General features: G+C 37.9%; 1 protein-coding gene across 5 annotated transcripts in view; it reads left to right on the plus strand.

Moving 5' to 3' along the window:
* LOC126419777 (afadin) overlaps positions 1 to 12,335 on the plus strand; it is a 1,120,405-nt gene that overhangs the window by 989,257 nt on the left and 118,813 nt on the right. For all 5 annotated transcript variants that reach the window (XM_050086950.1, XM_050086951.1, XM_050086952.1 and 2 more), the window contains 6 exons: positions 415 to 560; positions 1,294 to 1,399; positions 2,102 to 2,374; positions 2,461 to 2,610; positions 3,741 to 4,001; positions 5,392 to 5,538. In XM_050086950.1, the coding sequence (XP_049942907.1) occupies positions 415 to 560; positions 1,294 to 1,399; positions 2,102 to 2,374; positions 2,461 to 2,610; positions 3,741 to 4,001; positions 5,392 to 5,538 (1,083 nt within the window). The remainder of the gene's footprint in view (positions 1 to 414; positions 561 to 1,293; positions 1,400 to 2,101; positions 2,375 to 2,460; positions 2,611 to 3,740; positions 4,002 to 5,391; positions 5,539 to 12,335) is intronic.

Consider the following 12,335-nt stretch of genomic DNA (forward strand, 5'->3'; position numbering starts at 1 on the left):
AACAACAGATTGAACTTTGAATTCTGTAACTGGAGCCAAAGTAACAGTCTGAGAAGTAGACACTGTAAAAGAGGTTCATTTCCACATCCCAGGAGCACCTCTCAAAGGGATCCATAGAATACAAGTAATTTCATATTCCAGTTAGTTTTCCATTTCGTAACAAATATTCAGCTGCTTAGATTAGGCCTCATGGTATTTTGCGTTCTATTTCTTGAGTTGGGTACTGCATACTCACAATCATGGAAAGTACGCCATCATGGAAAGTAATTTCACAATACAGAACTACCCTTTCTGACAGTCTGATGTTAATGTAAAACTAAAATAAATTTCTGTAAATGTACAATTTCTTTCTTTCAGCTTGGATGATTTGTATAGATATAATAATAATGTATGAAAATATCCTTTTTCTTGTAGGAGAGGTACAATGATGCCAAATCGTTAGCATTCTGGATGGCAAACTCATCAGAACTGTTGCATTTCCTAAAGTCTGATAGACATATCTCGGCATTCTCACTAGATGCTCAGGACATACTGGCAGAGTGTGTTCAAAGTGCATTCAGGTACAGAAGTTTCCATGAACCTAACGTACAATAACTTTAGAAATTTTTTTTCAGTATTCAAATTGGATACATTTATGTGTTTGGTTCATATTAGTATCAGTTAACTTTGATTGGTTGTAATTTTGGCACTGACATAACTTTTTCACTTTATTTTAGAGCATCTTCAGTGATCAGATTTTTTTGTGTCTTACATCATTCTTCATGTTGTTCTACTTGGCTTTAACACACAGCACCTTCACTAAAATTAAATATATTCATGTTTTTATGTTGTGAAGGTCCACTGCCGTCTTGCCTTTCTGTGTACTTTGTTTTGATATTATGGGATGGATTCATATCCCGCAATATCAAAACAAAATACACAAAATGACGAGATGTGTATAGACCTTCACAACATAAAAATGTTGTTATATTTAGTGTTAGTGAAAGTGCTGCATGGTAAAATCTGCCATATATGTGTAGAACAACGTGAAGAATGACTTAAGAACAAAAAAAAAAAAAGTCTGACCTCTGAGGGTGCTTTAAAATAAAGCGTAACATGTTTGATATTGGTAATACTTCTATTACAGTCACAAAAGACAATATTAGCCCATATAACTTGGATAATGGTTTACACCGTGTGTCATATATTATATTTGACACAGATTTACCTGCAGGAAATAAGGTGACTCTATCTGCATATGATGATTAGGAAGATACTGATTCAATGTTGAAGTCATGTACATATTTCTTACAGGAACCTTGTAACATGTCTGCAGAATGATTTGGCTAGTGTTATGCCAAGTTTTATGTCAGAAAGTGATGAATCCGGTCTCGAGGAGGATGGAGCTGCATACCAAAAGGTGAATTTTGTTCTCTCTCTCTCTCTCTCTCTCTCTCTCTCTCCCCCTCTCTCTCCCTCTCTCTCTCTCCGTGTGTGTGTGTGTGTGTGTGTGTGTGTGTGTGTGTGTGTAATATTGCAAGACTTTCTGCTCATTAAATGAGAATTTGGAGCTGTGAAGTATTGAAAAATTTACCATTAGACTCAAAGGGAAAAACATGTTGTAATAGCTCATCTGAACTTGAATTAACAAAATAATTCGAAAAAAAAGGCAGGTGAGATGTCATAGTAAAGCTGTAAGAATTGTACTAACAGGTTCTGGCTAAAACATTTAGAGACATAGAATTGCAAGTTGCGTTACTAGAAGCTACATTAGCATACATCACACTTTGATGGTGAACTAGAAATTTAGATCAATATGGGCAGCATCAGGTTTTAATTCTATTCATCCAGAATTTATGATGGTTCAGAACTGCAGCTAATCTAATTTTAATTAATTAAATTATCATCATGCCTGTATAAACTGAAAATTGTCACTCTCTGTTACCTTCCTCATTTGTCTTTGATTTTATTTGCAGTGTTTTGAGAATGTTCTTATTTTGCTTACAAGCATAGTAGAATAGAGACCTGTAAATCAGAAAAACTACTTTGAAAAGAATTAGTAAAAATATCACTACCTGGCGTGTTAGTAGCTGTGTCTGCATGTTAATAAATTCTCTTACAGGTCCTCCAAGTCTTGGCATCCGCAATGGAGTTGTTGAGGAGATGTAGAGTGAATGCAGCTCTGACCATCCAGCTGTTCTCACAACTGTTCTACTACGTGAACACCTGGTCCTTCAATGCTGTAGTGACGGGCTCCGGTTACTGCAGCCGCGAGTGGGGTCTGAGGTTGAAGTCACGGCTGGCGCAGCTGGAAGTGTGGGCCGAGCGACAGGGGTTGGAACTTGCTGCGGACTGCCATCTCGCTCGAATAATTCAAGCTGCTCATTTGTTGCAGGTAGTTTAGTATTTTCTGTCTCTCCAGTTTCGCATTTTACCAAAATTTCATTGATTGTAATTTAATTGTTTGTATCTCCTACACAGGCACCTAAGTACAATGCCGAGGATCTCAGTGCACTAGTCTCTACATGTTTCAAACTGAACTCACTGCAGATGAGAGCATTACTCAGTAAATATCAGCCTGCTCCTGATGAACCACGTTTGACACCAGAACTAATTGAAAACTGTGTCAGGGTAAGTGCCAAAATAACATCTCCTTGCACACTTTGTTAACAGAGAAATCTCATAATGAATAGTGAAAGCATGGTTATCCACCCATCACTTTGTGCACATTCAACAATAATTTGTTTTTAGACTAACGGTACTGGAAATAAGTCTGTCTGTTTATTTAGAAGACTATAAGTGCAATATCCAATGAAGAATAGGAATCACAGAAGTTATGTATTGATACATAAGAGCTTATTCACTTGATAAGATCTAAATTAATAATAGCTAGCATTGCCTCACCATTGTTTCATAACAACATTCTGCAACTGTGCAATAACAAAAGGCTCCCTTTACAGTCCCAAATTTTATCCCCTAAATATGCTAAACTCATGATGTAACTCATGTCCTCATTAATTGCATGGCATTGGTAAAACGTTTCTGCCTCTTGCGAGACATTATTTATTTGTTTTTCGTTTACTCACATTGTTTCAGCAATACCAAATTCTTTTCTTGCACATGTAATTAGTACAGTATCTGATAGCAACTGAAAACTGAACTCATGTGGGTATTTCAGTAATGAAATTTCTTGCATTATCTTTATAGTAAGAGAAGCTCTGGTAAAATGGAAATCATTTAGAAGTAAGCGAGACCGGTCACTAAATAGCAGACATGTTCAGTCATTGAGAGAATGTCAACTTTGCAAAGTTTATGTGTACAATGTTTCTGTTCTATTTACATTTTACTTGTATTATATTGATTCTTTTTTATATTTGTAATAACAAAGAACAATTGCCTTCAGCCCTGAGAGATCTTCAGATGCTTTGACAGTCTACAGCAACTAGACATTTTGTTTAATTTTGGGCCTAGCAAGAACACATTATTATATTGCAAAATGTCACATTATGAAATATCTCATAGTTTTATAAACTTATATTTCACAATGTGATCTTGCCAGGCCCAGAATTTAACAAAGTGTAAAGTTGATGTAGACTGTCAAAGCACCTGAAGATGAGCTCCCAGGGCTCGAAATGCATTGTGCATTTTAATGAAATCATAAATTTTTTAAATTATTATGAAAGTAATACAGTCACAGAAGAAACACTGCAATGGATAAAGTTAAATTTCTTACACTGATTGTTCTTTTTTTCTATTTGCAGAAAGCAGAAAGTAATGCAGATGAACTGGTGCGCCAGGACGGACGTGAAATCCAGTTGGAAGAAGAACCTGAACTGAGATTTGCTTTTTTACTACCAGAGGATGGCTACAGCTGTGATGTTGTTCGAGGGCTTCCACAAGGCCTGACGGACTTCTTGGCACCACTCCAGCAAGCTGGTCTTTGTAGGCTGACACCACAGCCAACTTCTGGTGGCCTGTGGACCATATATATGGGGTCCACACCACACCATGACCATGCTGGAGTGAGTATCAGGCTCCAGACATTAGTTTAAGGCATTGTAGATAAAGTTATTGCTCATTTACTTGATACTATTTTTGTCAATACTTTTGCAATATGACATTAATTTTGTTGTCATCTATCTCCTCTGAACACTTTATTGAAGTGAATAATTGAGCTAAGAAATTAAGTATTGTTATAAAATGGGGGCCATTCAAGTATGAATGTAATTTGCATTCTGTGACATAGTTATCACATAACTTCTGTATATCTTATGATGATGTCACAAGATTCAGACAGATTTAGAGTTGTGACCATTGCACAGAAGGCTTTTGGTATAATTTTTTTACAAAGTACATAATTCCCAGAGAAGTTAAATGAGGAGGAGACACAGCTCTACATTTATTTGTAACAATATGTGGCTGTGGTAAATATAAAGACATGAACATTGTATCCAAGTTTTTCAATTGATCAAAGAAAAGAAAAAAAGAAACTTAGTACCAGAATAAAAGCATACATGTTTAATAATCAATGGCTTTTTTTGATAACAATGTTTTTCGAAAGGCATATAGTGCTGAGTAAATACTAATAAGACTCTTTCAACAAACAATACAGTACCTAACTAGCATGACCACCTACATGGAAAAAAATGCAACCTATGCTTACAAGTGCTTTGGAATATTAATGGATACTACATGATCTGTTAACTAAAAGATAACACTCTTCAGACATTTAATTAAATGGCTGAAGGTAATAAAGTGCAGAAGTCTGTGGAAATAAACTAGTTATCCTTATATATCACAGTTGTTTAGGATATTCTCAGCATATGAATAACATGTCATAAAAGTAATGGTTTAATGATACACACTGAAAGCTCTGGAAACGAAGGGATGGAACACACACACACACACACACACACACACACACATATTATTAAAACGGCTTGTAAAAAAATGTGTAACAAATCAGTGAAATAGGAATAGAATTTAGGATTTGAACTTAAGATATTTTTCAAATGGATATGCTCCTGTAAAAAATAATAATAATAATGAATTTTGTGTTGAAATTGTTTATTCTTGCACTTTTTAAATTTGTGGTGTCTAGAATGTAATTATTTTTTTATGTCATTGTCACATTCTTGTAGGTACACTTTTGTTCTTTCATAATGTTCATAACATCCGGGTATATTGTATTCTTGCTAGAAATAAATAGGTAGTTTGCCAAGGTAATGTGTTGCATATATTCATACACAATTATCAATAAAGTAATTCATTACTGTAGAGCATCTAACAAAGTGATCAGACAAAGAGAGTTAATAACAACTGAAATGTCTCTAATTATTTAGTGGGTTAACTATTTCATTTGCTGTCTTTCTGCTTTCAAAATTTTACTCTTGCAAAATAAAACTGTTTCAGGCAAGAAGCCCAAGTGCTCTCAGCAATCGTTCTGGAGGTTACCCTGCTCATGCACAGCCGCAACATCCTCTGCCAGAACCTGAGATAAAAGTCATCAAACTGAATAAGTCAAACAATGGGATGGGCCTCAGCATTGTAGCTGCAAAGGTCAGTTAAACAGTTCATTGCTGCTTCTGTTTTAATAATTACTGAAGCAAAGAAAAAAAGTCATGAGACAGCCCCTGTAGACACCTTACATTAGTAACTAGCACATAGTTGATGCCAAATTTTACTAATTATAGGTGCAATGGATTCAACATTATACTATCCAGCTTAGCCAAATTTGCAGAATGCAGGACTGTTTTATAAATTGTCTTATTTATTTTTATACGTGTGAGGTATTTTCAGTTGCTCATCTTTCACAGTCAAACTTTATATGTTTATATGTATGAAAGAGCAAAGTTATGCAGATTTCCCTACCTATTAACAACATAAAAGCCCTTACATTGTTATGTCTGTGATTGATTGGTGTGTTCAGGATCTGATTGATCAGTGTAATTAGCAGCTAGTTGGACACCAAGGGCCATGGGCATTATGGTTATACTGTTCCTCACAACAGTAATAATAATAATAATAATTAGGCAGGAAGTATTAAGATGAATTTTCCATTTACACAACAAAAATTAGTTTTCTAGCTCTTGAAATAATTGCCATATTTTACCAAATGATGTAATCAATTCAGTTCTCATCAACGATATTTGAGGAGGTTCTGTAGTTGGGAAATGGGCTATGACCCAATATGTGGTATCATACAAGGAGTGCTCAGTAAATAATGCAACACCTTTTTTTTTTCCTCTCCTGAAATCAGGTTAGTTTTATTCAAGATTCCAATACACCATATTATTCCCCACTATTTAGGCTACAAAATCCTATTTTTCAGCATAATATCCAATTGATGCAACAGCCTCTTGGCTACCAAATCCTATTTTTCAGCATAATCTCCAATTGATATGCCACCTTAGTGCGAGGGCCTGTGTGCCACACGGTATCACTCTATTGGTCAATGTCGGAGCTTGTGTTTCAATAACCTCGCCGTCATCCACGGACAAGTGGTGGTGTGGTGCCACTCCGTGGACTGCCGTTTTGTTTCCAGTTTGAAGTGATTAATCCACGTTTCACAGACTGTGACTGTGTTCAACAAAAAATTGTCACACCTAGCCTCTTAACAAGCAAGCAATTCCCCACAGGTGGTCATTTGTTGATCTCTGTGGTCTTCTGTCGGGTGGTGAGGGTGAGGATCCCTGTGGGCACATGCCTTTGAGTACCCCAATTGGCGGACAAGTGTGTCAGCACTACCAACAGAGATGTCCAGTTGTGCAGTGAGGTGTTTGGTTTTGATCCATCAATCAGCATGAATGAGAGTGTCCGCACATTTCAGCTTTGCAGGAGTCTCATCTCTGTGCAGCCAGCAGGTACACGGGACGTCGGACAGGCTTGTGCGATCTATTTACGATGATGACAGACGCCTTGCTCAGTGACTAAGTGTGCTTTTGTTCACTGCCAGTTCTACATAGACATTCTGCAAGCACCTATGAATATCTACAATAATCTGATTTTACGTCAGAAGAAACTCGGTGACAGCTGTGTATTTGAAATGCACCTCTGTTATAGACGCTGTATTGAAGGCTACATATAGCACCACCACCTATAGGAACTTCATGAAACTGGAGGGGCTGAGGAATATTCCACAATGTCTCACAACAAATTCCGCATTTTTTCAGCGAACATTGGCTGAGAAAAAAATATGTTACATTACTTGTTGAGCACATCCTTGTATATATCACCTTCATGAATAAGCAGATATTTTTCATGAACACAGACAAAAGAAAAGTCAACTTAAGAATTACACCTTGGTTCCTGAGCATTGAATCATATTAATAATGTGTGGGACTGCTACAAGGTTGACTGCTGAAAGTAACTTTTCCTTGCAGTTAGATGTGTTAATACTGTTCTGTATTGGGATGTCTTGAAAATTCACTGTGTAAGTTTGTTGTTGATGATTCAGAGCTATTTCTTTAAAAAGACAGTTGACAGATATAACATGCCCAAATTAGCCTATATACAGCCTGAAACAATCTTGTAGACAATTGATATTAATTCCCTGACTGGAAGAAAAATTAACTGTACAGGATCTGACAGATCTTTTCATGGAGTTGTCTTCAAACTTTAATCTTCATGGAAACTGCTCTTGAATTAGATGTACTGTCTATTCTGTAGGCCCATATTGAGAAGATTATTAAGAATCTTGAAAATGACATAAAACCAAAAATATCAGTTTCCAAAGAAACTAATATATTAATGTTTCTTCCACACATTCTAACAGATATATCCTCTAAGATGTAGACTAAGTCAGACCTTTTAAATATATTTTCATACACAAACTAATAGAAAATTGTTACAGACTTGTATACATTTACATGATAAAGTGCACAAGACAACTTGTAGGCTGTTCGAACCAGGGAACAGAAAAAGAGGAAACATTACTGTTCCAAAGAGGCGTGGAAGTAAGATATTATTGGGAACTTACTTTGCACATCTAACAGTCTTGCTAAGAAGTCTGTCAATGGAATTGAAGAAGTTGTCCACTAACAAACCATTTTGATTCCCAATAAATCTTACTTTATTAGTAGATAATTCTTTATGATATTCAGGTAAACCCCACACTTGAATTCATTATTTCCATTTTCACATACGTACAATTTTATTATTAAATTCAGTGCTGCCATCTGTTCGTAGTATATGGGAAGGGTAATGCATTAGCACACCTCAATGCTTATCTTTGTTCATGTTTGCTAAAATGTGAATTGTCAGTTTAGGTCAGCATAATTGTGAAATTTTGAAGAATGTTGTCTTGAAGAACTAAGCAGTCAATAGTGCATAGAGGTATTAACATTATCTTAAATATTACAAAGAGTTGTTCAATGAATTGGCAAAAAAGACTGCTAATTAAACATTTCTTTTCAAAAGAGTATGACACTTCAAATGAATGTCAAGCATTTCAGTTACAAAGGATTTCCATCGAAGGTCATCTGACACAGAAACTGAACTGGCTATAGCACCATTAGATTCTTCTGTTTCTGATGATTCATTGGCTGTTTAAGAATGTAGCTGAACTTCATGAAAATAATTTTAGCACTCTATTGAGTGTTTATGTTAAATTCTTAAGTGTGTAAATTTTTTATTGAAATGTGTTTCGGAAATATGGTGATTGTTATTTTTGTTAAAAATAATAAGAAATGCTGCTATTTTATATTTAATGTGTGAGAAAATGAGAACCTAACCCATATTTTACGTATAAAATGACTCTTGATTCACACGAATTCAGTATGCATGGCAATTCCACTGAATATCATCAAAGGCAAGAGTATTGCCAGGAGTGCCCCAACAAAATGTGATAGGATCACTCTTATTTTCCATATACATAAATGGTGGTGGTGGTGGTGGTGGTGGTGGTGGTGGTGGTGGTGGTCTCGCCACTTCCCAAATGATACAACACACACACAGGCAGTCCCAGGGTGGAGAAAATTCCTGACCCATGAACGACGACAGTCGCAACCTAACTGGTGAGCAGAGTGTCCGAAAACACAGTTAGGGGCAAACATGCAACTAAGAGAGAGCAGCAGGAGGAAGTATTCACACACAAATACAAGCGAGTGTAGACCAAAGTGCGCAAGGATACAAACGAGAGTTAAGAAGCAGCTGACGCTGGAGTCCACGTGGCCAGACCAGGAAAGTTAAGACTACAGAGTCACTGCCCGATGCATGCAACACTTACACCACTTGCAGTGGAGTCATGGCACTGTCCAATTCTCAGCCACAAACAGCTCCTCATCAGGCATACAGGAGTCTGGTGGGGATTCCAAAAATTATAATTCTGATCTGCAGAGCCCTAAAATACATACAGTCAATAACTGCTGCTCTCATCAAGTGGCTCTCTCCTTCAGCAGCTCCCTGTGTGTTAGCTCTTACTACTGTTGGATGTAAATGTACATCAAATGAGTAATTTAGGGGTTTCATTCAAGACATTTTTTGTCATTGTGAACATATTCAAGACTGGCCTCACTCATGTTGGATTGGAGAGCTTTACTATTGTTGTCAACACTTTTTTTTTAAGGTAATGGTTTAGTGACTGTTAATGCATTAATTTTGTGTGATGTTTCATTTGAAATGTTGAAACATGGTTTATCTGCTCTTCAAAATCTTACTATGAAATACTAAATTATCAGAGATACAGAAGTTTTTGCTGAATCATATTTCCAACCCAGAAAAGTGGGGGCAAAATATAGTGCAAAATGTTCTTATGCATAACTTGCCCACATGTGCTAAGTTTTGAAATGTTCAGGCCTGCAAAGGGCAATATTGCAATTTCAGTACACCAGGACATTTAAGCACACATCCTTCTTCTGGCTCTTATTAATCTTGCAGACAATTGTTAAGTGATACTTTTTTCTCAGAAAAATTTCATTTCAGAAAACTGTTTCCCATTAAGTCTTCTCTGTCCAAGAAATGGAGAATAACTAATTTCTTAACATACATTGCTTTATGCCACAAAAGAATTCCCTAATTGTAAAGAAACTAGGGGAGAGAACACTATTTTTCTTTTTGCCCCTATTGCCTGTCTCTATGACGCACAAATTCATTTATGATGCTCCCCAAACAACTGAAAGAACAATTTTTCCACCTTTTGAACTGCTTCCTCTTGAAATTATAACAAGCAGTTATTTGGCATGATTTATCCATTCTTGCTTTGTGCATGTTTTAATGTGGAACTATGTCTTGTTTTGATTTAGTGATTGATCCCCCACCCGAGTGCACATTTGCCTCTGTTGCTGAAGCACTGTGTCATGTTGAAAGTGTCAAAGCACCATAATTATCTGCATGTGCGAGTGATGAAAGCTCACACAGAAATGACAGCAGTCAATACATGGGAACTGATAACTTAATTATTCTGGATAGAATTACAAGAAGATACAAACTGCAAGTACTGTAAAGCTTTTATCTGAGTTACAGGAAGAGCTATGGTATTGAGTAATTCCAGTGGAAGATGCATGGCGAAATACTAACACAGTGAATGTAGCCTGAAGCCTAGGTCTTCATGTCATTTGCCAGCTGAGATAAGGATCAGTGGTGCTCAGAAAATACTATGAATGAAGGACAGTGGAGCAATTGATGCAGCTGTCCATTGTATCTCCTGATGATGATTGGCCTTTCGACAGTGTAATTACTGTCAAGGCAGATGAACTGTGTACTTGACTTGCAGAGGCAAATGGTCCCGCATTAGCTCCATTTTCTGTTGTTATTAGGGACACTTGCTGTCGACGAGGGTAGCACCTGCAGTGGTGGTGTCCTGAGTTCCAGGCAATAAACAACTCCCATTGTGATTCTTGTTGTGTTGGCTTGCTACCTGTAACTTCTGGGGTCATTGGAGGATTTCAGATGCCAGTGCAGATGGTGGATGACACTTGAAGCCAGGTCAAGTGCAGAATGTGGGTGGGCATGCTGTTGCAGTCTGATCGAAGTGTAGATACAGATACCACATCCTTTCTTCCTCAGGGAGAAGACGGTGGTGTCGTCTTGCTATTAGCCAAAGATCTTGCATACTCTTCTTCATTGCGGGAAGTGTTGGCAAAACCATGGAGCTGTTGCTGTGGAGCCGTACCCCCCCCCCCCCCCCTCCCCCTTCCATCCCACAGAGGGGAGGGGGAGAGAGAGAGAGAGAGAGAGAGAGAGAGAGAGAGAGAGAGAGAGAGAGAGGGTGGCACCCGCCCAATGTTGGAAGTGGCAGCACCAATGGGTGCCCACAATGGAATGGGTATTTCCCCTTGATGACATAGATGTCCGATTGTGACTGGAGAGTCATCAGTGGCTGCAGCCCAGCAGACTAGACCATGCTACTGGTATCTGAGGTTGAGTGGTGTTGCTATGTCGCAGTAGTAAACAGAAGAGTGAGTGAGAGCAGTTGCCACTGAAAAGGAAAGAGATTAAGGATAGGTCTTCATGACAGGACTGACTGCATAGAACACAAGGAATGCAGAGCACTGAAGAGGAAGAATAGGCCTCAGGGCAGGAATGAAGAATGGTGGGTCCCATTGACCCAAGGAGCCACCAGAATTGGAAGGTGGAGCACCATAGGGGTCCATTCAACAAGTAACTGCTGCAAGTCTATTGACCTCTGACCATGGTTGGCATTGGAGGCAATTGATCCTCGAGTCTAGATGGCCCTGGAGGCGGTTGTTCCTTGGAGTCCCAAAGACCAGATGACCACATGGTATCCAAAGACAGAGTACAGAACCTCTAAAAGAAAAAGAAAAAAGTGCATTGTGGTGAATTGATGAGGAAAAAAAGGATACAGAGTAGCACAGAGACTACAACTAAGGAGAAGAGCAGAGGGCACAGTTAAAGACGATGTGGCTGAAAACAAGAGGCCATAGTCAACAGGAGGCATGGTGCTAATGACAGCACAAGAAATGAATAGTTGGTGCTGGTGCCAAATAGGGAAAAGTTGCAGACTTAATCAGCAATTATAACCGTCACTGAGCACAAGCAAGGGTGAAACTTAAGCATGTCATTGTCAAATCTTGGTGGTGCTGGAGTCAGCAAAATGCATGATCCTGTCCACAAGTCCTTTATTTTGAGGCCGTGCTGAAAGAGGTCCCACCATGGCTGCAACTGCCAGATGCAACAGATAACTGCATCAGACAGCTGCTGGATTGCAGACAAGATTTTAGCACTATAATCATCACCTATTCCATTACTGGTATGAGAATAACGCAAAGAGCTCACATATCTGCAGTGCCAGCTATGAAATGGACAGAGTATTTTAGAAAATTCGTCACCAACAGTGTAAAAAGACATTGCCAAAAAGATACTTATTTTCATCACCATTAAAGTGTCTGGGTACATGA

This window comes from Schistocerca serialis, chromosome 9, assembly GCF_023864345.2.
Source record: "Schistocerca serialis cubense isolate TAMUIC-IGC-003099 chromosome 9, iqSchSeri2.2, whole genome shotgun sequence".
NCBI classification, from domain to species: domain Eukaryota; kingdom Metazoa; phylum Arthropoda; class Insecta; order Orthoptera; family Acrididae; genus Schistocerca; species Schistocerca serialis.